We start from the raw sequence: 24,296 nt of genomic DNA, 5'->3' as shown, positions 1-24,296 counted from the left end.
ATATCATGTGGCGAATAAAAATATAGCTCCAAGTAAACTTACCGATAGAAGTAGACGAAAGAGGGGATGCCTTCCGGGGCATCCCCAAGATTTGGCTTTTAGGTATCCTTAGATTATCTTGGGGGTGCCATGGGCATCCCCAAGCTTAGGCTCTTGCCACTCTTTGTTCCATAATCCATCAAATCTTTACCCAAAACTTGAAAACTTCACAACACAAAACTTAAAGTAGAAAATCTCGTGAGCTCCGTTAGCGAAAGAAAAAAAAAGGCCACTTCAAGGTACTGTAATGAACTCATTCTTTATTTATATTGGTGTTATACCTACTGTATTCCAACTTCTCTATGGTTTATAAACTATTTTACTAGCCATAGATTCATCAAAATAAGCAAACAACACATGAAAAACAGAATCTGTCAAAACAGAACAGTCTGTAGTAATCTGTAGCTAGCGCTAGATCTGGAACCCCAAAGATTCTAAAATAAATTTATGGACGTGAGGAATTTATCTATTAATCATCTGGAAAATGAATTAACTAAATATCACTTTCCAAATAAAAATGGCAGCAGTTGTCGTGAGCACTAAAGTTTCTGTTTTTTACAGCAAGATTAACAAGACTTTCCCCAAGTCTTCCCAACGGTTCTACTTGGCACAAACACTAATTAAACACAAAAAACACAACCAAAACAGAGTATACATAAATTATTTATTACTAAACAGGAGCAAAAAGCAAGGAATGAAAATAAAATTGGGTTGCCTCCCAACAAGCGCTATCGTTTAACGCCCCTAGCTAGGCATAAAAAGCAAAGATAGATCTAGGTATTGCCATCCTTGGTAGGAAATCCATAAATGGCCCTCATAATAGATTCATAAGGTAATTTAATTTTCTTTCTAGGAAAGTGTTCCATGTCTTTCCTTAACAGAAATTGGAATCTAATATTTCCTTCCTTCACATCAATAATTGCAATAATCGTTCTAAGGAAAGGTCTACCAAGAATAATAGGACATGAAGGATTGCAATCTATATCAAGAACGATAAAATCTACGGGCACATAATTCCTATTTGCAAAAATAAGAACATCATTAATTCTTCCCATAGGTTTCTTAATAGTGGAATCCGCAAGGTGCAAGTTTAAAGGGCAATCATCAAAATCACGGAAACAAAACAAATCACACAAAGTCTTTGGAATCGTGGAAACACTAGCACCCAAATCACACAAAGCATATCATTCATGATTTTTAATTTTAATTTTAATAGTTGGTTCCCACTCATCATAAAGTTTTCTAGGGATAGAAACTTCCAACTCAAGTTTTTCTTCATAAGATTGCATCAAAGCATCAACAATATGTTTGGTAAAAGCTTTATTTTGACTATAAGCATGGGGAGAATTTAGCATGGATTGCAACAAGGAAATACAATCTATCAAAGTTCATCTATCATAATTAAATTCCTTGAAATCCAAAATAGTAGGTTCATTAACATCAAGAGTTTTGATCTCTTCGATCCCACTTTTATCAAATTTAGCATCAAGATCTAAAAACTCCGAATTTTTGGAACGCCTTCTAGGTAAAGGTGGATCATATTCAGTCCCATCATTATCAAGACTCATATTGCAAAACAAAGATTTAATAGGGGACACATCAATAACTTTTGGATATTCATCTTTATTATCATGGAAACTAGAAGAACACGCTCTTATAAAGGAATCTTTCTTAGCACGCATCCTAGCGGTTCTTTCTTTGCACACATCAATGGAAATTCTCATGGATTTGAGAGACTTATTGATATCATGCTTAGGAGGAATAGATCTAAGTTTCAAAGAATCAACATCAAGAGAAATTCTATCAACGTTCCTAGCCAACTCATCAATCTTAAGCAATTTTTCTTCAATCAAAGCATTGAAATTCTTTTGTGAAGTAATAAATTGTTTAATATTAGATTCAAAATCAGAGGGCATCTTATTATAATTTCCATAAGAATTGTTGTAGGAATTACCATAATTATTAGAGGAATTGCTAGGATAAGGCCAAGGATTAAAGTTTCCTCTATACGCGTTGTTACGAAAATTCTTCCTACCAACAAAATTCACATCCATAGATTCATTATTATTCTCAATCAAAGTAGACAAAGAAATATCATTAGGATCATAAGAAACACTTTTATTAGCAAATAATTTCATAAGGTCATCCATCTTTCCACTCAAAACATTAATTTCTTCTATCGCATGCACTTTTTTATTAGTAGATCTTTCAGTGTGCCATTGAGAATAATTAACCATAATATTATCTACGAGTTTAGTAGCTTCTCTAAAGTGATTTCGATAAAAGTGCCCCCACGGCCGAATCTAAAAGATTTCTAGAAGCGAAATTCAATCCGGCATAAATTTTTTGTATAATCGTCCACAAATTCAAACCATGTGTTGGGCAATTACGTATCATTAATTTCATCCTCTCCCAAGCTTGTGCAACATGTTCATGATCAAGTTGCTTAAAATTCATAATATCATTTCTAAGAGAGATGATCTTAGAGGGAGGAAAATATTTAGAGATAAAAGCATCTTTGCACTTATTCCAAGAGACAATACTATTTTTAGGCAAAGACGAAAACCAAGCTTTAGCACGATCTCTAAGCGTAAAAGGAAATAGCTTCAATTTAACAATATCGTTGTCCACATCTTTCTTATTTTGCATATCACACAAATCAACGAAGCTATTTAGATGGGTAGCGGCATCTTCACTAGGAAGGCCGGAAAATGGATCTTTCATGACAAGATTCAGCAAGGAAGCATTAATTTCACAAGATTCAGCATCGGTAAGAGGAGGAATAGGAGTGCTAATAAAATCATTGTTGTTGGTATTGGTAAAGTCACACAATTTAGTGTTATCTTGAGCCATCGTGACAAGCAAGCAATCCAACACACAAGCAAACGAGGAACGGGCAAAAAGAGGCAAATAGAGAAAGAGAAGGAGGATAGAGAGAGAGAGAGAGGGCGAGCAAAACAGCAAGGGTGAAGTGGGGGAGAGGCAAACAAATGGCAAATAATGTAATGCGGGAGATAAGGGTTTGTGATGGGTACTTGGTATGTTGACTTTTGTGTAGACCTCCCCGGCAACGGCGCCAGAAATCCTTCTTGCTACCTCTTGAGCACTTGCGTTGGTTTTCCCTTGAAGGGGAAAGGGTGGTGCAGCAAAGTAGCGTAAGTATTTCCCTCGGTTTTTGAGAACCAAGGTATCGATCCAGTAGGAGGCTACGCGCGAGTCCCTCGCACCTACACAAAACAAATAAATCCTCGCAACCAACGCGATGAGGGGTTGTCAATCCCTACACGGTCACTTACGAGAGTGAGATCTGATAGATATGATAAGATAATATTTTTTGGTATTTTTATGACAAAGATACAAAGTAAAATAAAAGCAATGAAAATAACTAAGTATTAGAAGATTTAATATGATGAAGATAGACCCGGGGGCTATAGGTTTCACTAGTGGCTTCTCTCAAGAGCATAGGTATTTTATGGTGGGTGAACAAATTACTTTTGAGCAATTGACAGAATTGAGCATAGCTATGAGAATATCTAGGTATGATCATGTATATAGGCATCACGTCCGAGACAATTAGACCGACTCCCTCCTGCATCTACTAATATTAATCCACACATCGACCGCTATCCAGCATGCATCTAGAGTATTAAGTTTAAGAGAACAGAGTAACGCTTTAAGCAAGATGACATGATGTAGAGGGATAAACTCATGCAATATGATGAAAACCCCAACTTGTTATCCTCGATGGCAACAATATAATATGTGCCTTGCTGCCCCTACTGTCACTGGGAAAGGACACCGCAAGATTGAACCCAAAGCTAAGAACTTCTCCCATTGCAAGAAAGATCAATCAAGTAGACCAAACCAAACTGATAATTCAAAGAGACTTGCAAAGATAACCAATCATACATAAAAGAATTCAGAGAAGATTCAAATATTGTTCAAAGATAAACTTGATCATAAACCCACAATTCATCGGTCTCAACAAACACACCACAAAAGAAGATTACATCGAATAGATCTCCATAATAGAGGGGGAGAACTTTGTATTGAGATCCAAAAAGAGAGAAGAAGCCAGCTAGCTAATAACTATGGACCTGAGGTCTGAGGTAAACTACTCACACTTCATTGGAGAGGCTATGGTGTTGATGTAGAAGCCCTCCGTGATCAATGCCCCCTCCGGCGGAGCTCTGGAACAGGCCCCAAGATGGGATCTCGTGGATACAGAAAGTTACGGCGGTGGAATTAGGGTTTTGGCTCCATATCTGATCGTTTGGGGGTACGTAGGTATATATAGGAGGAAGGCGTACGTCGATGGAGCAACAGGGGGCCCGCGAGGGTGGAGGGCACGCCTAGGGGGTAGGTGTGCCCCCCTACCTCGTGGCCTCCCTGTTGGTTGCTTGACGTAGGGTCCAAGTCTCCTGGATCTTGTTCGTTCCAAAAATCACGTTCCCGAAGGTTTCATTCCGTTTGGACTCCGTTTGATATTCCTTTTCTTCGAAACCCTAAAATAGGCAAAAAAACAACAATTCTGGGTTGGGCCTCCGGTTAATAGGTTAGTCCCAAAAATAATATAAAAGCAGATAATAAAGCCCAATAATGTCCAAAACAGAAGATACAGCATGGAGAAAATCAAAAATCATAGATACATTGGAGACGTATCAGTAGGCGCACCCCCCTGCCTCGTGGCTGCCTCGTTGATTGCTTGACGTCCACTCCAAGTCCTCTGGATCACGTTTGTTCCAAAAAATCACGTTCCCAAAGGTTTCATGCCGTTTGGACTCCGTTTGATATTCCTTTTCTATGAAACACTGAAATAGGCAAAAAAACAGCAATTTGCGCTGGGCCTCCGGTTAATAGGTTAGTCCCAAAAATAATATAAAAGTGTAAAATAAAGCCCATTAACATCCAAAACAGATAGTATAATAGCATGGAGAAATCAAAAATTATAGATATGTTGGAGACGTATCAGCATCCCCAAGCTTAATTCCTGCTCGTCCTCGAGTAGGTAAATGATAAAAATAGATTTTTTGATGTGGAATGCTTTATAGAATATTCTTCAATGTATTTTCCTCTATTGTGGCATGCATGTTCAGATCCGAAAGATTCAAGATAAATGTTTATTGTTGACATAAAATAGTAATACTCCAAGTATGCTAATCAAGCAATTATGTCTTATCAAAATACCATAGCCAAAGAAAACTTATCCCTACAAAGTCATATAGTTTGGCCATGCTTCATTTTCGTCACACAAAATGCTCCCATCATGCACAACCCCAATGATAAGCCAAGCAATTGTTTCATACTTAGACTTTTCTAACTCTTTCAACTTTTATGCAATATATGAGCGTGAGCCATGGACATAGCACTATGGGTGGAATAGAATATGATGATTGAGGTTGTGTGAGAAGACAAAAGGGAGAAAGTCTCAAATTGACACGGCTGATCAATGGGCTATGGAGATGCCCACCTATTGATGTTAATGCAAGGAGTAGGTATTGCCATGCAACGGATGCACTAGAGCTATAAATATATGAAAGCTCATCAATGAAACTAAGTGGGTGTGCATCCAACTCGCTGCTCACGAAGACCTAGGGCATTTGAGGAAGAGTGAGAGTGCGTATAATCCATGGACTCAGCATTAGTCATAAAGAACTCACATACTTATTGCAAAAATCTACAAGTCATCAAACCAAGCACTATGCGCATGCTCCTAGGGGGATAGATTGGTAGGAAAAGACCATCGCTCGTCCCCGACCGCCACTCATAAGGAAAGCAATCAAAGAACACCTCATGCTTCAAATTTGTCACATAGCGATCACCATACGTGCATGCTACGGGACTTGCCAACTTCAACACAAGTATTTCATCAATTTCACAATTACTCAACCAGCTCACTTCTAATATTACCACCTTTATATCTCAAAACCATCTATTAAGCATCCAAATTCTCTTAGCATTTAAAACTTATAACCAACGTGAATTACCATGATGTTCTAAAGGACTCTCAAAATGATATAAGTGAAGCATGAGAGATTAATTAAAACAAAACCACTGCCGTGCTCTAAAAGATATAAGCGAAGCACTAGAGCAAAAACTATATAGCTCAAAAGATATAAGTGAAGCACATAGAGTATTCTAATAAATTCCAATTCATGTGTGTCTCTCCCAAAAGGTGTTTATAGCAAGGATGATTGTGGTAAACTAAAAAGAAAAGACTCAAATCATACAAGACGCTCCAACCAAAACACATTCATGTGGCGAATAAAAATATAGCTCCAAGTAAAGTTACCGATAGACGAAGACGAAAGAGGGGATGCCTTCCGGGGCATCCCCAAGCTTAGGATTTTTGGTGTCCTTGGATTTTACCTTGGGGTGCCTTGGGCATCCCCAAGCTTAGTCTCTTGCCACTCCTTGTTCCACAATCCATCAAATGCTTACCCAAAACTTGAAAACTTCACAATACAAAACTTAAAAGAAAATCTTCGTGAGCTCCGTTAGTAAGAGAAAACAAAGCACCACTTCAAGGTACTGTAATGAACTCATTCTTGATTTATATTGGGGTTAAACCTACTGTATTCCAACTAATCTTTGGTTTATAAACTCTATTAATATCCATAGATTCATCAAAATAAGCAAACAACACGCGAAAAACAGAATCTGCCAAAAACAGAACAGTCTGTCGTAATCTATAGGTTTCGACCACTTCTATAACCCCAAAAAAATCCAAAATAAATTGCTGGACGTTAGTAATTTATGTATTAATCATATGCAAAAATAATTAACTAAATAGCACTCTCCAATAAAAAATGGCAGCAATTCTCGTGAGCGCTAAAGTTTCTGTTTTTACAGCAAGATCAAAAAGACTTTCCCCAAGTCTTCCCAACGGTTATACTTGGCACAAACACTAATTAAACACAAAAAACACAACCAAACATAGGCTAGATAAATTATTTATTACTAAACAGGAACAAAAAGCAAGGAATAAAAATTAAATTGGGTTGCCTCGCAACAAGGGCTATCGTTTAACGCCCCTAGCTAGGCATAAAATTTCAACGATGCTCACATGAAAGACAAGAATTGAAGCACAAAGAGAGCATCATAAAACACGTGACAAACACATCTAAGTGTCGGGTGGTGGGTGCGACATATGCCAACGGGTGGCTTATCTTTGTGGGAATCAGTAAGACATCGCCGGTGCCTGGAAGCGGGATGAGGCGAAGACATGCACGCCGGCGGATCTTACCCAGCTTCGGGACTCTCCGAGGAGATAACACCCCTACTGCTGCTCTGCGGGGTCTCCGCATGCTCACTAGATGAATCGAGTAGCTGCACGACACTCCTTGAGCTGTTTTTGGGGGGAGGAGGAAGAAAGGGCATGGCTGGCCTGCTTCTTCTCCTTGTACGATGTCTAGAACTAGCAGGGGGTCGAACCCTTTGCATGGGTGCTCCGGGGGGTTTATATAGGCCTACCCCCCGGGGGTACAATGGTAATCCGGCTGGGCGTGGGGCCCAGCCGTCTGTGACTGCGCCCGCCGGCTTCTGCGCCGGCTGCTGGGGCCCGCCGACTGATGGGTCCCGCCGGCTGTCAACTCCTTGGTCGACTGGCAGGCCCCACTGTCCGGGGCCAGGTCAACGGCTGGTCACTGTGGCTTCATCTTGGTGACGTGAGCTTCGTCGTGGTAAGCGCGGCTACAGTACCGCCGTCTGTCGAACGATTGCTGTAGCCTTACCGCGTCTTGTCTCCTTAATGGGGCGTCTTCTTCGAGGGAGGCGGCATGCCGGCTGCGGGGAGCCGGCTCCGTCTTGGGCCAGCTGGTTGGAAGCATGGCCGCCTTCAGCCGTCTCTCTGCTCTAAGGGGCCCACCGCCTATGGGCCGCGCTGGCGGCCCGTCGTGGGTGAGGCCAGGGTCAACATGGCAACAGTGCTGCGCCGGACGGGTCATGCCTACCCCGTACGGCGCACTGTGCCAGGCGTGCCCCGGGATTCGAGGGTGGCAGGCTCTTCTGTAGCCACGCCCCATCGCGCCGCCGTTAGGTGGGTGCAAACTTTGTGGGTACGGTCTTGACTTCTTGGAGTCGGCCCTCTCATGAGGGCTAAAGTCGGACCGCCTTCCGAAAGCCGGCCTAGATCACAGCCGGCTAGGGGAAGGCGGCCCCATGTCTTGGGTTCTTGAGAACCAGGCTGGCTCGTAGTTTTTGCAAAAGTGCCAGGGGAAGCCGGCTAGGCTACCCATGGCTATTTACTCCGACAGTAGTCCCCGAAGCTGATCGAGCTCCGAGGTGAACAAGGGGACGAGAAGCTTGGTCAGCTTCCTATCCTGAAGAGCCGGCTTCGCGGGCGTACGCCGACTTCAGATAACCCCACGTAGGCGGGAGGAGAGGGGGCCTGCATGCTGACCATGGACCCTCTCGCGGCCACGCAGCGGTAGGATCCTCCGAGCGCACGCGCGCGATGGGACGCCGCCACAGGCCCGGGCCCGCCACTCGCGAGCCTCGGTCCGGGCGCGGATCTCCCGTGGCCCACAGGGCCGCTCGCCTTCTCAAGGCAGTTTTCGTCTCGCCATTAAGGATCGGTAATCGCGGGGCGTGGGAAGTGGGCACGATCGACCCCCAAGCTTCCCCACGCCACGCCTCCTCGGCTCCGCCACGTGAGCCTATAAGTAGGGGGAGGAGGGGGAGCGACAGAGGTTCGCGCGCTCCCTCCCACTCCGTCCCTCTTAACTCTCGTCTTCTTCCTCTCACCGCCGCCGCAGCCTCCCGTCTCAGCGCCGTCGCGTCTCCATGCCGCTTCACCCCATGGCATTGTCAAGCTCCTGGGACGGCTCCAACGTCCATGAAGACCACGTGGAGTTCCTTCGCCAGACCCGGCGCCTGCCCGGCGCTGACCGCGTACAGGTCCGCCTGGCGCCCGAGAGGGAGATCTCGCCGGCGCCGGAGGAGGGCGAGCGGGTCGTCTTCCGCTCGCACTACCTGCGCGGCTTTGGCCTCCCGGCGAGCGGGTTTCTGCGTTCCTTCCTCGACTTCTACAACCTCCAGCCGCATCACCTCACGCCCAATGCGGTGATGCTGCTGTCGGCCTTCGTCTCCCTCTGCGAAGGCTTCTTAGGGCTGCTCCCCACGCTGGAGCTCTGGGGAGAGTTCTTCCAGAGCAAGCTCGGCACAGTCGCCGCCGGCGTGCCCGCCCCCTGCGGAGCCTTCATCGCCATGAGGAGGGCGAGCGAGAACAATCCGTTCCCGCCCATCCCCCTGATCCAGTCGGTAAAGGTCTGGCAGAGATCTTATTTCTATGTTAAGAACGTCGCTGAGCGAGAAGACTACATCAACTTGCCGGCTTACGTAGCCGGCCCACCGGCTGGAAGGCAGCCCTCGTGGAGCTTCCGGTCCCGGTCGTTGTCTTCGGCCCGGAACGCCGCCATCTCCCGGCTTCGGGTGCTGATTCAGTCGGAAGGCTTGCGCGGGGCCGACTTGGTGGCCGCCTTCGTGGAGCGCCAGATCCTTCCTCTCCAGAGCCGGCCCCATATGATGTGTCAGATGAGCGGCCGCTTCGACCCAAGCCGGCTGAGCACATGGGAGATGCCCCACGCGGAGGTGGCGCTTATGGTCAACTACATTGCCAATTGCAAGCTCAGCGGGGACTGGCAGTATGGCAAGGCGCCGTATTCTCGCGCAAATCCTCCACCCGTGGTAAGTTTCTCTCTTTATCCTCTTCTTCGTAGTCAGCCGGCTTCGTGACAGCCGGCTTCTGACCAGCCGGTTCTCTGTGCAGAACCCTCTTCTTTGCGCCGCCGGCCGGGACGGCAGGGATCGAACGCCAGTACGCCCTCGACCGCGCGGTGGATGATGTTGACAACCCGGACCTGGGGGCGGCTGCCATGGAAGACGCCGTCATGGGGGACAGCGCTGAGCCCGGAGGCTCAAGGTTTACCGCGAGCTTCGAGGACTGGCCGGACGACTTTGAAGCCGAAGTCGCTCCGCGTCGCTAGCCAGCGGCCGACCAACAGGGCGCGGGCTCGTCCGTCGCGCCGGCTGCCGGCGGCGCGCAGAAACGTCGGGCCGCTCTAGGCCTCTTCGGCAGTCGGCCGAAGAAGTCCAAACCTTCCGCCGCGGCGACGAAGCGAGAAGAGGCGGCCGCCAAGGCGGCCCGCTTCCGCAAGGCTGTGAAACAGCCCCAGGCGGTCTCGGCGTAAGTCTTCAATTTCCTTGCCGCAATCTTGTCGTTGTTCTCTTTTCTTCGAATGTCTTCTTAACTTTTCTTCGCTTGCTGGACAGGGCGCCGCTTTCCCTTGAGCGGGGCCCGGGCGGCTCCGTCGTGGGGCCGGCTGGAGGGTCTTCGAGCTCCCGCCGCATGGACCCCCGCGCCGATCTTAGGGAGGCCACAGAGCGGAACGCCCGCGAAGCGTGGGAAGAGCGCGAGGCGGCGGAGAAGGCGGCCACCCAGGCGGCAAAGGGGCAAGCTGAAGCGGTAGCCAAGGCCCAGAGGGAGGTGGCTCCCGCAGAGACGGAGGCGGAAAGCTCGCGCTGCCAGCCTCCGCTGCTCGCCGTTCCACTCCAAGCCGTGGCCCCCGACACCCCATTGCCCTTGGCGGAGGAGATCATCCAAGACCCACCGCTGTTGGAGAGGAAGGAGGAGCCCGTGGCCTTGGCCAGGAGAGCGCCGCCTGTGGCGCCAACCGGAGCGGGCCAAGGCGGTCAATCGTCAGCGGCGCCGGAGGAGCCGGCCTGACGTGAGCCAGAGAGCAGGGCCGGCCTCAAGGTGCAGCTGGCGACGGGCCGGCGTGCTGGAGGAGGCGCTGCTCCGCCGGAGTTGCGCCGAGCCGCGGGCGCAGGCCAGCCGGCTGGAGATCTGGAGGCGGCCAGCACCGCCGTGTCCGAGTGGACTCCCAGCGGGGGGACCAGCGAGCTGGATGCGGCGGCTCAAGGGGTCCGGAGCCGGCTACAAGCTCAAGCCGCCCTGCTGCAACAGCTCAACCAAGAGTTCTTGTCAGCGCGAACCACTATCCGGGTGAGTCCTTCGCTCTTAGCTGCTTTGCTTTCTTGATTTCTTCCGTGGGGGCGCGTCAGCGCACCCACTGGGTGTAGTCCCCAAGATCCGGGCTGACTGCTGCGCAGTCGGGTCGGATCTTTCTCGACGGCCACCTTACTTTGCTTTCTTTCTAAACTTTCAGGAATACCACAACCTTCGTGCTGCCGCCTTCAACTCCCAGGCTTGAGAGTTGAGCCGGCGGACCGACGACCTGGCCGACAGCCGAAGTAAGTACTTGGTTTTGTTTATCTCCTGTGGGGGCGCGTCAGCGCACCCACTGGGTTTAGTCCCCGAGATTCGGGCCGACTACTGCGCAGTCGGGTCGAATCTTTCTTGACGACTCTTTCTTATTGATCTTTCTTCTTTCTTTGTCTTCAGGGGCCAACGCCGACTTGAGGAAGGAGCTTGGCGAAGCGAAGGCCGCCCTTTACGCCAAAGAGGCCGAGTGCACTGCCTTGGCCCAGGAACGAGATCGCCTGGCCAAGAAGCTGGCTGACCAAGAGGAAAGCCACAAAGCGGCCCTACAGGCAGCACGGGAAAGTGAAGCCACCTTGCTGGCGGAGAATGAGATGGAGGCGGCGAGATGGTCTGAGACCCGGCGAGCCCTGGACGAAGGCTTCGGCCGGATCGAGGACTTGATCGACGGTAAGTCGCCTTCCTTGGCCCTTCTCCTGCCCCTTGCCGCCTGGGTCTTTTGACTTATCTTGAGCTGTTGCTTGTTGTTTCTTGCAGATTACTTCTCGGGCTACTCCGCCTTCGCCACCCAAAGCATTGAGGCCCATCGCGAGGCGCGCCGGCAAGCGGGGGCCGACATCGCGCCGGATGCTAACCGGACCCTTGAGGAGCAGCTCCTAGCCGTCCAGGCATGGTTGCAGCCGGCTCATCGGATGCTTCGCTGGCTCCAACGTGCCGGGGCGCAAGTGCTGGCCGCCCTCTGGCCCGACGAGACGATCCCCCGCACTCCGAGCCGAACTGCCGACTGGCTGGAAGTCGCAGTTGGTCGCTTCGAGGCTTGGAAAGCGTCAGCGGCCCGCCTCGGAGCCGGGCGGGCGTTGGAATTCGTCCGGGCTTGGTACCCAGGGCTGAGCCTGGACCAGCTGCGCACTTGGCGGATGGAGGCCGATGCGGAGCTGGAGGCGGTGAAGCTGGCTATCGCCCAGCGGGCTTCAACGATCGCCGAGTGCACCGACATCAGCGTTTTCGCACCCGAAATCGATGATGACGGTGTCGCGCAGCCGGAGGAGTGGTTCGGGCTGAACCCGGCGGTGGGCGAGGACTCGGCGGAGGAGATCGTCTCCAGCGACGAGGGCGAAGAAGACGAAGACGACGACGGCGGAGACGTCGAGCCGGCTGGTGGAACAACTAGCCGACCTCAGGCCGACCATGCCTCCAGCAACGAGGCGCGCGGAAGCGCGCCCTCTGCGGGAGGCGGCGACCAAGCCGAAGTTCGCCAGCCGGCCGCTCCTTCAGCCAGCGCGACCGTCTCCGCCAACCAGTCGGCCGCTCCGCCAGCTTGACCTGCCATCTTTATCTTTCCTGCTTTGTTGTCTTTGAACAATCTTTTGTTAAGTTTCGCAGTTCCACCCAATGGGGGTGTATCCAAACTATGTTGAATGCTGGCCTCTTGGAGGTCTTTAATGTAAATATTATCATGTGCATGTTTGGTTTCCATTCGCGTATGCTTGTTTATCCTTAGGCTTTTTCCTTTGCCGCCTTCCCTCTTTGGGGAGGCAATTACTTGAGCTTTCTTGGATTTAAAGTAAAGTGAATGGAAACCGGCCGGCCGGCTACTCTGGTAGCCAGTCGGCGGTGTGGGAAGAAACCGGCTTTTTTTATATTAGTCCGTTAGTCCCTAGCCGTTTTTCGTGTGGGCGGTCGTTCCTACCTTTAACCCTTGCCAGCCGGACAGCCGGTTCTTCGAACTGCGACTTTTGGCAAGGGAAGGCTTGAGAGCCGGCACACTACTTGTCTGACTGCGGGTAGGACTTCTAATATAACTTCAGTCGGCCAGTCCCCGAGCCGACTAGTCGAACTCGGTGCCGGACGGAATAAGTAAATGATACAACAAGGTCATAAGCATGATATTTTCTTTCATAAATAAGGGATGGCAGTCGGCAAGCCCTCCTCGGGGAGCCTATTGTCTTGTACTTAATACAGAAGTTAGCGTGATACATACTGCCTTTCAACTATAAAATCTTCGAAGGAGGTTGGCGTTCCATGGCCGTTTCGACTCCTTGCCGGAGTCGTCTCTCTTGCGTGCCTTCGGCTTCTGTGCGTCGATCAGGTAGTAGGAGTCATTGCCTAGAGCTCTACTGATGACGAAAGGGCCTTCCCAAGGGGCTGAGAGCTTGTGCTGGCCGGCTGTTCGCTGAATCAGCCGGAGCACAAGGTCGCCCTCTTGGAAAGATCTTGGCCTGACCTTCCAGCTGTGGTAGCGGTGCAAACCCTGCTGGTAAATTGCAGACCGGCTGAGAGCTAACAGCCGGCTTTCTTCCAGCAGGTCGACGCCGTCTTCTCGTGCTTCCTTGGCCTCCGCTTTCGTGTACATGGTTACTCGAGGCGAGTCGAATTCGATGTCAGTTGGGATACCGCCTCGGCACCATACACAAGGAAGAAAGGGGTGAAGCCGGTTGACTTGTTTGGTGTAGTGCGCACACTCCAGAGGACAGCCGGCAGCTCATCGAGCCAACAGCCGGCTGAACGCTCCAGAGGTACAACTAGTCGGGGCTTGATGCCGGAGAGGATGAGGCCGTTGGCTCGCTCGACCTGGCCGTTTGACTGCGGGTGGGCGACGGATGCTAAGTCCATCCGGATACCTTGGGCTGCGCACAAACGTGCCAACGCTCCTTTGGCGAAATTCGTGCCGTTGTCGGTGATGATGCTGTGCGGCACGCCGTACCGAGTTGTTATGTCCGTGATGAACGTCACGGCAGTCGGCCCATTCAGCTTCTTGATCGGCTTCGCCTCAACCCACTTGGTGAATTTATCCACGGCGACGAGCAAATGCGTCATGCCGCCGCGCGCCGTCTTGAATGGGCCCACCATGTCCAGTCCCCAAACGGCAAAGGGCCAAGTGAGGGGAATGGTCTTGAGTGCCGAAGCCGGCATGTGTTGCTTGGAGCTGAAGAGCTGGCATCCCTTGCAATGCTTGACTAATTCTTTGGCGTCATCCAAAGCAGTCGGCCAGAAGAAACCATGGCGGAAGGCTTTGGCGACAAGTGATCTTGAGGCCGCATGGTGGCCGCACTCTCCTTGGTGAATGTCTGCGAGGATTGCAATGCCCTTCTCTTGCTCGACGCATCGATGGAGGACTCCGGTGACGCTGCGCTTGAGTAATTCTCTGTTGTTGATTGTGTACTCTCCGGCTCGACGCTGGACTTGTCTTGCTTCTGTTTCGTCAGCCGGCAGGTCTTGGTTTACTAGGAAGTTGAGGATGGACTAAGCCCATGACGGGGCCGCGACTTCTTCTACTGCCAAAGTGGCTACTGCCACCAGGGTGGGCGGGCTGGGCGGTGAGGTGCTGGAGTCAGCCGCCGGCTGTAGTGCTGGTGCAGTCCCCGGGCCGGCTACCGCAGTCCCCGAGCCGGCTACCGCAGTCGCCGGGCTGGCTACGGGGGTCTTGGGGTCGGCTACTTGATTCTTCGAGCCGGACCTGGCCACATCGGGGTCAGGCGGCACGAAGATGGAATCGGATTCCGGAGACGGCTTGATAGACGGCTTGAGTAGGCGTTGTAGAGCGACGCCGGTTGGAATTGCTTGCCGAGTGGAGCCTATTCGAGCCAGGGCATCGGTTGAGTCGTTGTCGGCTCGTGGTACGTGGAGGAACTCGCATCCTTCAAAGTATCCGCTGAGTTGTGGGACCAGGAAACGGTAGCTCGCCATGTTCGCGTCCTTGGCGTCCCAGTCACCGGATGACTGCTGGACTACCAGGTCCGAGTCGTCATAACATAGGATCCGGCGAATGCCAAGCTCTTTGGCAAGCCGGAGCCCGTGTATGAGCGCCTCGTATTCGGCCACATTGTTGGAGGCGGCAAAGTGGATCTAGAGCGTGTATCTGAGCTTGTCGCCTTTGGGAGAGGTAAGGACGATGCCGGCTCCCAAGCCGGTGCGCATCTTGGACCCGTCGAAGTGCATGCACCAATGGGTGGAGTCGGGAGCCGGCGGCAGGTACTGGGTCTCGGCCCAGTCGACGAGGAAGTCGGCCAGTGCTTGGGACTTGATGGCGGTGCAGGGCTGGTAGAAGATCGTGTAGGGGGCCAGCTCGATTGCCCATTTTGCGACCCGGCCGGATGCATCCCGGCTGCCTATGATCTCGGCTAGCGGGGCAGTGCATACGACAGTGACGGGATGCTCTTGAAAGTAGGGCTTCAGCTTCTTGGCGGTGAAGTACACGCCGTAACACATCTTTTGGTAGTGCGGGTAGTTCTGCTTTGAGGCGGACAGCACCTCGCTCAAATAATACACCGGCCTCTAGACCGGCTGGGCTCGGCCTTCTTCCGGGCGCTGGACTACGATGACGGTGCTGACCACCCGGCTGGTTGCAGCGATGTAAAGGAGCATGGGCTCTTTCTCGGTCGGTGCCGCGAGGACAGGTGGCGTGGCCAGCATCTTCTTCAGCGCGTGAAAAGCTTGGTCGGCCTGGTCGTTCCACTCGAAGTGAGTGCTCTTCTTCATGAGGCGGTAGAGGGGGAGAGCTTTCTCTCCGAGCCGGCACATGAAGCGGTTCAAGGAGGCCAAGCACCCGGTGAACTTCTGAATGTCTCGGAGCTTGGTGGGGATCGCCATTCTCTCGATGGCCTTGATCTTCGCTGGGTTGCATTCGATGCCGCGTTCGGAGACCAGGAAGCCTAGGAGCTGGCCGGCTGGCACCCCGAACACGCATTTCTCGGGGTTGAGCTTGATTTGGAACCGGCGTAGGTTCTCGAATGTTTCCTTGAGGTCTTCCAGCAAGGTGCCATGCTTCTCCGTCTTCACTACGATGTCGTCCACGTAAACATGGGCGTTTCTGCCGAGTTGCTTGAGGAGGCACTTCTGCATGCAACGCTGAAAGGTGGCACCGGCATTTCTCAAGCCGAATGTCATAGTCAGGTGGCAGAAGGCTCCGAACGGCGTGATGAAGGCGGTCTTCAGGCGGTCATCCGGGTCTAGCTTTATCTGGTGATATCCGGAGTAAGCATCCAAAAAACTCAACAGCTCGCATCCGGCTGTGGAGTCTATCACTTGGTCTATCCTTGGCAGGGCAAAAGGATCTTTGGGGCAGGCCTTGTTGAGACTTGTGTAGTCTATACACATGCGCCACTTGTTATTCTTCTTTAGCACAAGGACCGGGTTGGCGAGCCATTCAGAAAGAGGACTTCCATGATAAAGCCGGCCGGCAAGAGCCGGGCTATCTCCTCCCCTACAATCCTGCATTTCTCCTCCGACAGTCGGCGGAGGGGCTGTTTGACTGGCCTTGCGTCTTCTCGAACATGTAGTTTGTTCTCGGCGAATTTCCTCGGAACACCCGGCATGTCCTTGGGGGACCACGCAAAGATGTCCCGATTCTCACAGAGGAAATCGGCGAGCTCGCCTTCCTATTTGCTGTTCAGGTTTGCCCCGATGACGGCAAACCTCTCTGGATGCTCGGGGTCAAGGGGTATTTTCTTCGTCTCCTTGGCCGGCTGGAAAGATCCTTGAGCATCATGCTCCTTGGGGTCGGGGGACACGGCCGACCGCTTGCCGGCTATGGCCACGACTCGGTCCAGCATCTTCTTCTCTTCGGCGATCACAAGGGACTCGGCCAGCCGGCTGCTGGCCGCTGCGCACTCGGAGGACTTCTTGTAGTCACCGGCTACGGTGATGACGCCTTTGGTGCTTGGTATCTTCATCTTGAGGTATGCATAGTGGGGAACCGCCATGAATTTGGCCAAGGCAGGCCGGCCCCAGCAATGCATGGTAAGGGCTCTCCAGGTCCACCACTTCAAACCAGATTGCTTCCCGGCGGAAATGCTCCTTGTCCCCAAAAAGTACATCAATCTTGATTTTGCCAATGGGGGCGCAGGACAGGCCGGGTACGATGCCGTGGAACACTGTCCGAGTGGGCGTGAGCTGTTTTGTCTTGACGTTCAGCTTCTCCAGGGTGTCACGATACAGGATGTTGATGCTGCTCCCGCCGTCTATCAACACACGGGAGAAGCGGGCGGCGCGTCTGTCCGTCGCAAGGGTGGCTTCCAGGACCAGAGCGTAAGAGCCGGGAGACGGCATCACCTCCGGATGGTCGGCCCGGCTCCAGCTGATGGGCTTTTCTGACCAATGCATGTGTCCGGCGGGGTTGGCAGCGACCACGCTGACTTCCTGGTTCTCTCGGCGTCTGCTGCGCCGGTCTTCGGGCTAGCTGGTGAAGACGATGTAGGTTGCTTGCTCATCAGGGAACTCGTCATGCACGGCCCCGACTGCGGGCCGAGCGGCCGGAGGCGGCGGGCCGGCAGGCGGAGGTGGCAAGAGCCCCTCGCCCTTGGAGATTCGGGTGAGCCAGTTGCACTTCCGGGTCGTGTGGTTGGACGGCTTCGCGCCGCTATGGAACTTGCAAGGGGCGTCGAGGGTTTGCTCGTAGGAGAAGGCGGGCTGCCAAGCCGGCCTGCCGCCCTTGGGCTTCTTGGGCGCCGATCGTTCTTCAGGCGGCGCATCTTCGACAGTGGCCACCTGCCGGCTAGCGGGAGGCGGCGCAGGGCCCTTGCGCTTGTTGTCGTTCGAGTTGGGGTGTCGGCCGGGCTCTCCAGCCGGCGTCTTGGGCGCCGGGTTGAGCACCTTTCCGGACGCGTCTACCCGAAGCTCGGTCTTCATCGAGGAGTCGGCGGTGGCGTACTTGTCCGCTATGTCCAGAAGCTCGTCGAGGGTAGCCGGGTCGTCGCAGAGGAGTTTGTGCTTGAGGAGGGTGCCTTCTCGGCATCCGGCTGTGAAGTATTCTATGGCTTGCACCTCGTGCACCCCTTCACAGGAGTTGCGGAGCTCGGCCCAACGCGTGAGGTAATCGCGAGTGGATTCGGCGGGGCCTTGCACGCACAAGGAGAGCTGTCTGGGCTTGGGAGCCCGCTTGTAGGTGCTGGTGAAGTTGCGGATGAAGGCTTCTGTGAAGTCTAGCCAGTTGTTGATGCTACGCGGCTTGAGGCTGTTGAGCCAAGTCCGCGCCGTGCCCTGCAGCATGAGGGGCACATACTTCACGGCGACGCGCCGATTGCCGTTGGCTATGCTAACTGCGGTGTAGTAGTCGATCAACCAGTCTTCCGGCTTCACGGAGCCGTTGTACTTGGGCGTGTCTCTTGGGAGCGAGAACCCTTTGGGAAAGGGCTCGTCGCGGATGCGGGGGCCAAAGCAAGGCGGGCCGACATCGTCTTCTTCTTCCAATGCCAGGGATCGCGCCAGGCGGTCAATCCGATGACGGGCGTCGTTCTCGCCGATTCCTTCGCGGCGGCCCAGCCGGCCGCTGAGAGTCGGGTGCGCCACTGGCGGTGAGGCGGGATATCTCTCTCCACGGGGCGGAGGCGGAGGCGGGTCGCCCCGCCACTCCATGGCTCGGGGATGACCGTCCGCGTCCCGCTCGATGGAGATCCGGGTCCGGCTGCGGCTGGTAGCCGGCTCCTTCTCACGTCGCGCGCGGGTATTGCTTGTAGCCGGCGTCCGGGACGTCGCGCCATGCTCTCGGCGCGGGGGAAGGCTTTCCGCGCGAGCGTCGGCTTCGTGCCGCTGCGCGGCGGCGTCAATCAACTGCTGGATGCGCCGGGTCATGTGGGGAAGGTCTTCGGCCTCCAGGCCGTCCAGCTCGTCTACGGCCGCCTGGGCGGCACGCAAGTTCTCGAGCGGAGTGGCATAGACCGGGCGGTCGACTCCCAGCGTGTCGGCGATGACGGCGCCGCGTTCCTTGACAAGGCTGGCCCGGCTTGGCCCGCCCGGGGCCGGCGTGCCGAAGGCGGCGCGGTCAGCCTCGCGCCGGTAGGCCTCAGTGAGGCGTCTTACGGAGGCCAGCCTCCGGCCCTCCGCGAGGAGGGCGAGGCGGCGTGCTTCCAGGGCTTCGTCGTCGGCGTCGACCGGGAGAGGAGCGGACAAGTCGTGGGCCGCCGCGCGCGAGGCGTCGCGGGCGCTCTCATCGGCCGGGCCGCCGTGGCCGACAACCATCACTTCGGCGGCGACAGCATCGTGGCCGTCGGCTCGAGGAAGCGGGTCGTTGTAGATCGCGACGTTGGTGGGGAAGGCGTCGTAGGAGGCCGTGTCAGAGTCGACAGGCATCGGGTCGGTGGAACCAACCGACTCCAGGTCCGCAGCGGGCTCGCTGGAGACATGGAGCTGGCCGAGAAGGTTGGCGAGGCGGTCAGTGCCCGCATCGGAGGCGAGCTCGTCGGGGAGATCGGCGAGGCCGCTTGCCGCGCAGATGCTGGTGACGCCTTGCAGCGCGTCGTGGCAAGCGCCATCGGGCGTGCCGGGCTGGCTACGCTCGCTGGGGAGGAAGAGGGTTCCCGTCCAGAACAGGTCTCCGGACGACGGTGCGCCTGGCCCCACGGTGGGCGCCAAATGTCGGGTGGTGGGTGCGACATATGCCAACGGGTGGCTTATCTTTGTGGGAACCAGTAAGACATCGCCGGTGCCTGGAAGCGGGATGAGGCGAAGACATGCACGCCGGAGGATCTTACCCAGCTTCGGGGCTCTCCGAGGAGATAACACCCCTACTGCTGCTCTGCGGGGTCTCCGCATGCTCACTAGATGAATCGAGTAGCTACACGACGCTCCTTGAGCTGTTTTTGGGGGGAGGAGGAAGAAAGGGCACGGCTGGCCTGCTTCTTCTCCTTGTACGATGTCTAGAACTAGCAGGGGGTCGAACCCTTTGCATGGGTGCTCCGGGGGGTTTATATAGGCCTACCCCCGGGGGTACAATGGTAATCCGGCTGGGCGCGGGGCCCAGCCGTCTGTGACTGCGCCCGCCGGCTTCTGCGCCGGCTGCTGGGGCCCGTCGACTGGTGGGTCCCGCCGGCTGTCAACTCCTTGGTCGACTGGCAGACCCCACTGTCCGGGGCCAGGTCAATGTCTGGTCACTGTGGCTTCATCTTGGTGACGTGAGCTTCGTCGTGGTAAGCGCGGCTACAGTACCCCCGTCTGTCGAACGATTGCTGTAGCCTTACCGCGTCTTGTCTCCTTAATGGGGCGTCTTCTTCGAGGGAGGCGGCAAGCCGGCTACGGGGAGCCGGCTCCGTCTTGGGCTGGCTGGTTGGAAGCATGGCCGCCTTCAGCCGTCTCTCTGCTCTAAGGGGCCCACCGCCTGTGGGCCGCGCTGGCGGCCCGTCGTGGGTGAGGCCAGGGTCAACATGGCAACAGTGCTGCGCCGGACGGGTCATGCCTACCCCGTACGGCGCACTGTGCCAGGCATGCCCCGGGATTCGAGGGTGGCAGGCTCTTCTGTAGCCACGCCCCGTCGCGCCGCCGTTAGGTGGGTGCAAACTTTGTGGGTACGGTCTTGACTTCTTGGAGTCGGCCCTCTCATGAGGGCTAAAGTCGGACCGCCTTCCAAAAGCCGGCCTAGATCACAGCCGGCTAGGGGAAGGCGGCCCCATGTCTTGGGTTCTTGAGAGTCGGGCTGGCTCGTAGTTTTTGCAGAAGTGCCAGGGGAAGCCGGCTAGGCTACCCATGGCTATTTACTCCGACACTAAGTCTAACATACTTCCTATGCATAGGCATCTTATAGGAAAACAAATTATTAAGGCAAGCAAAAACTAGCATATGCAAGGAAGCGGAAAGAAACAATAGCAATCTCAACATAACGAGAGGTAATAGTGACATGAAAATTTCTACCGCCATATTTTCCTCTCTCATAATAATTACATGCAGGATCATAATCAAATTCAACAAAATAGCTATCACATAAAATATTTTCAACACTATCCACATGCATGCAAAGTTGACACTCTTCCAAAATAGTGGGATTAACATTAACTAAAGTCATGACCTCTCCAAACCCACTTTTATCAAAAACTTCATAAGATTGAACATTCTCCAAATATATGGGATCTAAAGTTGACACTCTTCCAAACCCACTTTCAATAATATTGCAAACACCATTATCAATCTCATATTCATCATGGGGCTTAAAATTTTCAAGATCAAAAGAAGTATCACCCCAATCATGATCATTGCAACAAATAGTAGACATAGCAAAACTAGCATCCACAAGCTTAGGGTTTTGCATATTATTAGCTAATTGGAATTAAGAGAATTTATAATAACATCATTTCAATCATGCTTCTCATCGAAGGAACTATCAAGTATGGGTGCAATAGCAACGAAATCATGTTTAACATATGGAATTATAGCAAACTCATCTTCATAAATATGGGCATCATGGCCACAAGAATAGCAAGCATCATATTCATCAAGGGATATTTCAATCAAATCATCGGAATCATAATTATCTATAGATTCATGCATATCATTATTTTCTTCAGAAGCAACGGTCATTCTTTCAATAAATTCTTTGACATAGACATTGTGAGCATAGTTTTCATAGCAATATTTAAGTATGTCAAAATTTTCAGATTCATAGAGAGTAATATCATACTTTTCATTCAAAGAAGCAACTTCATAAGCACCCTTAAAAGCAACAAATTCTTCAATTTGTTCGATATCGTAGTAACTATAAACACCCCTTTGCATAAGAAGAGAAGATTTCATTATCATTAAACTCACATAGGTAGGGGACGTATTTTTTAGGGTTCTTAGAGCAACAAGTAAGATCACAAATTTCACAAAGATTCCAAGCACAACATAGCAATCTGTTTATTTGATCCCATAAGAGTCTCCCTTTCTCAGACAAACGGTGACGCACAAAATGAGCATGCTCATCTAAAGATTTCCCATCAACTAGGATAGTTGGGGTTTTAGCACGAGCGCATAAGGATCGAAGATGATCCAGGTAGAATATTTTAAGTGGATCCATATCAATAGATTTTTAGCAAGCAAAGATGCAAGCAAATAGAAGGCACAAGGAAACACAAAGAAAGATACATACGGGAAGAAGGCGAACGGAAAAGAGGGCGAATAAAACGGTAAGGGTGAACTGGGGGAGAGGAAAACGAGAGGCAAATGGCAAATAATGTAATGCGAAGGATAAGAGTTGTGATGGGTACTTGGTATGTCTTGACTTGGCGTAGATCTCCCCGGCAACGGTGCCAGAAATCCTTCTTGCTACCTCTTGAGCACTGCGTTGGTTTTCCCTTGAAGAGGAAAGGGTGGTGCAGTAAAGCAGCATAAGTATTTCCCTCAGTTTTTGAGAACCAAGGTATCAATCCAGTAGGAGACCACCCGCGAGTCACCTCGTACCTACACAAACAAATAAGAACCTCGCAACCAGCACGATAAAGGGGTTGTCAATCCCTTCACAGCCACTTGCAAGGGTGAGATCTGATAGAGATGATAATAATAATAAGATAAATATTTTTGGTATTTTTATGATATAGATTGAAAGTAAAGATTGGAAAATAAAGTAGATTGGAAACTTGTATGATGGAAAATAGACCCGGGGGCCATAGGTTTCACTAGTGGCTTCTCTCAAAATAGCATAAGTGTTACGGTGGGTGAACAAATTACTGTCGAGCAATTGATAGAAAAGTGAATAATTATGAGAATATCTAGGCATGATAATGTATATAGGCATCACGTCCGAGACAAGTAGACCGAAATGATTATGCATCTACTACTATTACTCCACACATCGAACGCTATCCAGCATGCATCTAGAGTATTAAGTTCATAAGAACAGAGTAACGCCTTAAGCAAGATGACATGATGTAGAGGGATAAACTCATGCAATATGATGTAAACCCCATCTTTTTATCCTCGATGGCAACAATACAATACGTGTCGTTTCCCTTTCTGTCACTAGGATCGAGCACCGCAAGATTGAACCCAAAGCTAAGCACTTCTCCCATTGCAATAAAGATCAATCTAGTAGGCCAAACCAAACTGATAATTCAAAGAGACCTGCAAAGATAAACCAATCATACATAAAAGAATTCAGAGAAGATTCAAATATTGTTCATAGATAGACTTGATCATAAACCCACAATTCATCGGATCTCGACAAACACACCGCAAAAGAAGATTACATCGAATAGATCTCCAAGAGAATGGAGGAGAACTTTGTATTGAGATCCAAAGAGAGAGAAGAAGCCATCTAGCTACTAGCTATGGACCTGAAGGTCTGAGGTAAACTACTCACACATCATCGGAAGGGCCATGGAGTTGATGTAGAGGCCCTCTGTGATCAATGCCCCCTCTGGCGGAGCCCCGGAAATGGCCCCAAGATGGGATCTCTTGGGTACAGAAGGTTGTGGCGGTGGAAATACGGTTTCGTGGTGCTCCTGGATGTTTGCGGGGTATATGGATATATATATATAGGAGGAAGAAGTAGGTCGGTGGAGCAACAAGGGGCCCACGAGGGTGGAGGGCGCGCCCAGGGGGTAGGCGCGCCCCTGCCTCGTGGCCGCCTCGTTGATTGCTTGATGTCCACTCCAAGTCCTCTGGATCACGGTTGTTCCAAAAATCACGTTCCTGAAGGTTTCATTCCATTTGGACTCCGTTTGATATTCCTTTTCTACGAAACACTAAAATAGGCAAAAAAAACAGCAATTTGGGTTGGGCCTCCGGTTAATAGGTTAGTCCCAAAAATAATGTAAAAGTGTAAAATAAAGCCCATTAACATCCAAAACAGATAATATAATAGCATGGAACAATCAAAAATTGTAGATACGTTGGAGACGTATCAGGCATCTGATGGGTTTAGAGGGGAGAGATTAGAATAGAATGAGGTCTAATGAGAAAGCACTACCCATATGCACATGATACAAACACAATCAATATCACTCCAAAACAATATCAAGCAAGGGCATACAATCGATCTAACTATCATTAAAGTGCTCGAACTACTAATATATACATGGGGGAATACTACTAATAATATGGTGGTATACTAGAAATTTTGATTGGTAGAAGACTCCATGATATCTGCTCCAACTTCGTCTTCATAATCATCATCACTGGGGTCGGAGTCGGTGTCGTCGGTGATGATGTAGTCCTTGGGGTGGTCATCATCTCCTCGTGGCGTAGGGCCTACCATGAATACTCCTAGCTTCCTTGTCAGGTCGTCATTCATCTCCACTAGTACGGTGATTTCCTCCTTGTATCCGTCATGTGTAGACTTGAGTTCCTCTTC

The 24,296-nt window shown here is 51.6% G+C and overlaps 1 protein-coding gene across 1 annotated transcript; it reads left to right on the top strand.

The window, feature by feature from the left end:
* Nucleotides 1-8,838: 8,838 nt before the first annotated feature.
* LOC147987131 (uncharacterized) lies at nt 8,839-9,774 on the top strand. The gene has a single exon (XM_087542286.1). The coding sequence runs from the start codon at nt 8,839-8,841 to the stop codon at nt 9,772-9,774; it is 936 nt and encodes a 311-aa protein (XP_087398412.1).
* The last annotated feature ends 14,522 nt before the right edge of the window (nt 9,775-24,296 follow it).

Source organism: Triticum urartu, chromosome 2A (assembly GCF_056163025.1).
Source record: "Triticum urartu cultivar PI428250 chromosome 2A, HENAU_Tu73, whole genome shotgun sequence".
In the NCBI taxonomy this organism is placed as follows: domain Eukaryota; kingdom Viridiplantae; phylum Streptophyta; class Magnoliopsida; order Poales; family Poaceae; genus Triticum; species Triticum urartu.
This window is presented reverse-complemented; position numbering and strand designations above follow the sequence as displayed.

Bases quoted from the DNA above. Each gene is read 5' to 3' on its own strand.
- LOC147987131 (XM_087542286.1), top strand. From the start codon at position 8,839: ATGGCATTGTCAAGCTCCTGGGACGGCTCCAACGTCCATGAAGACCAC.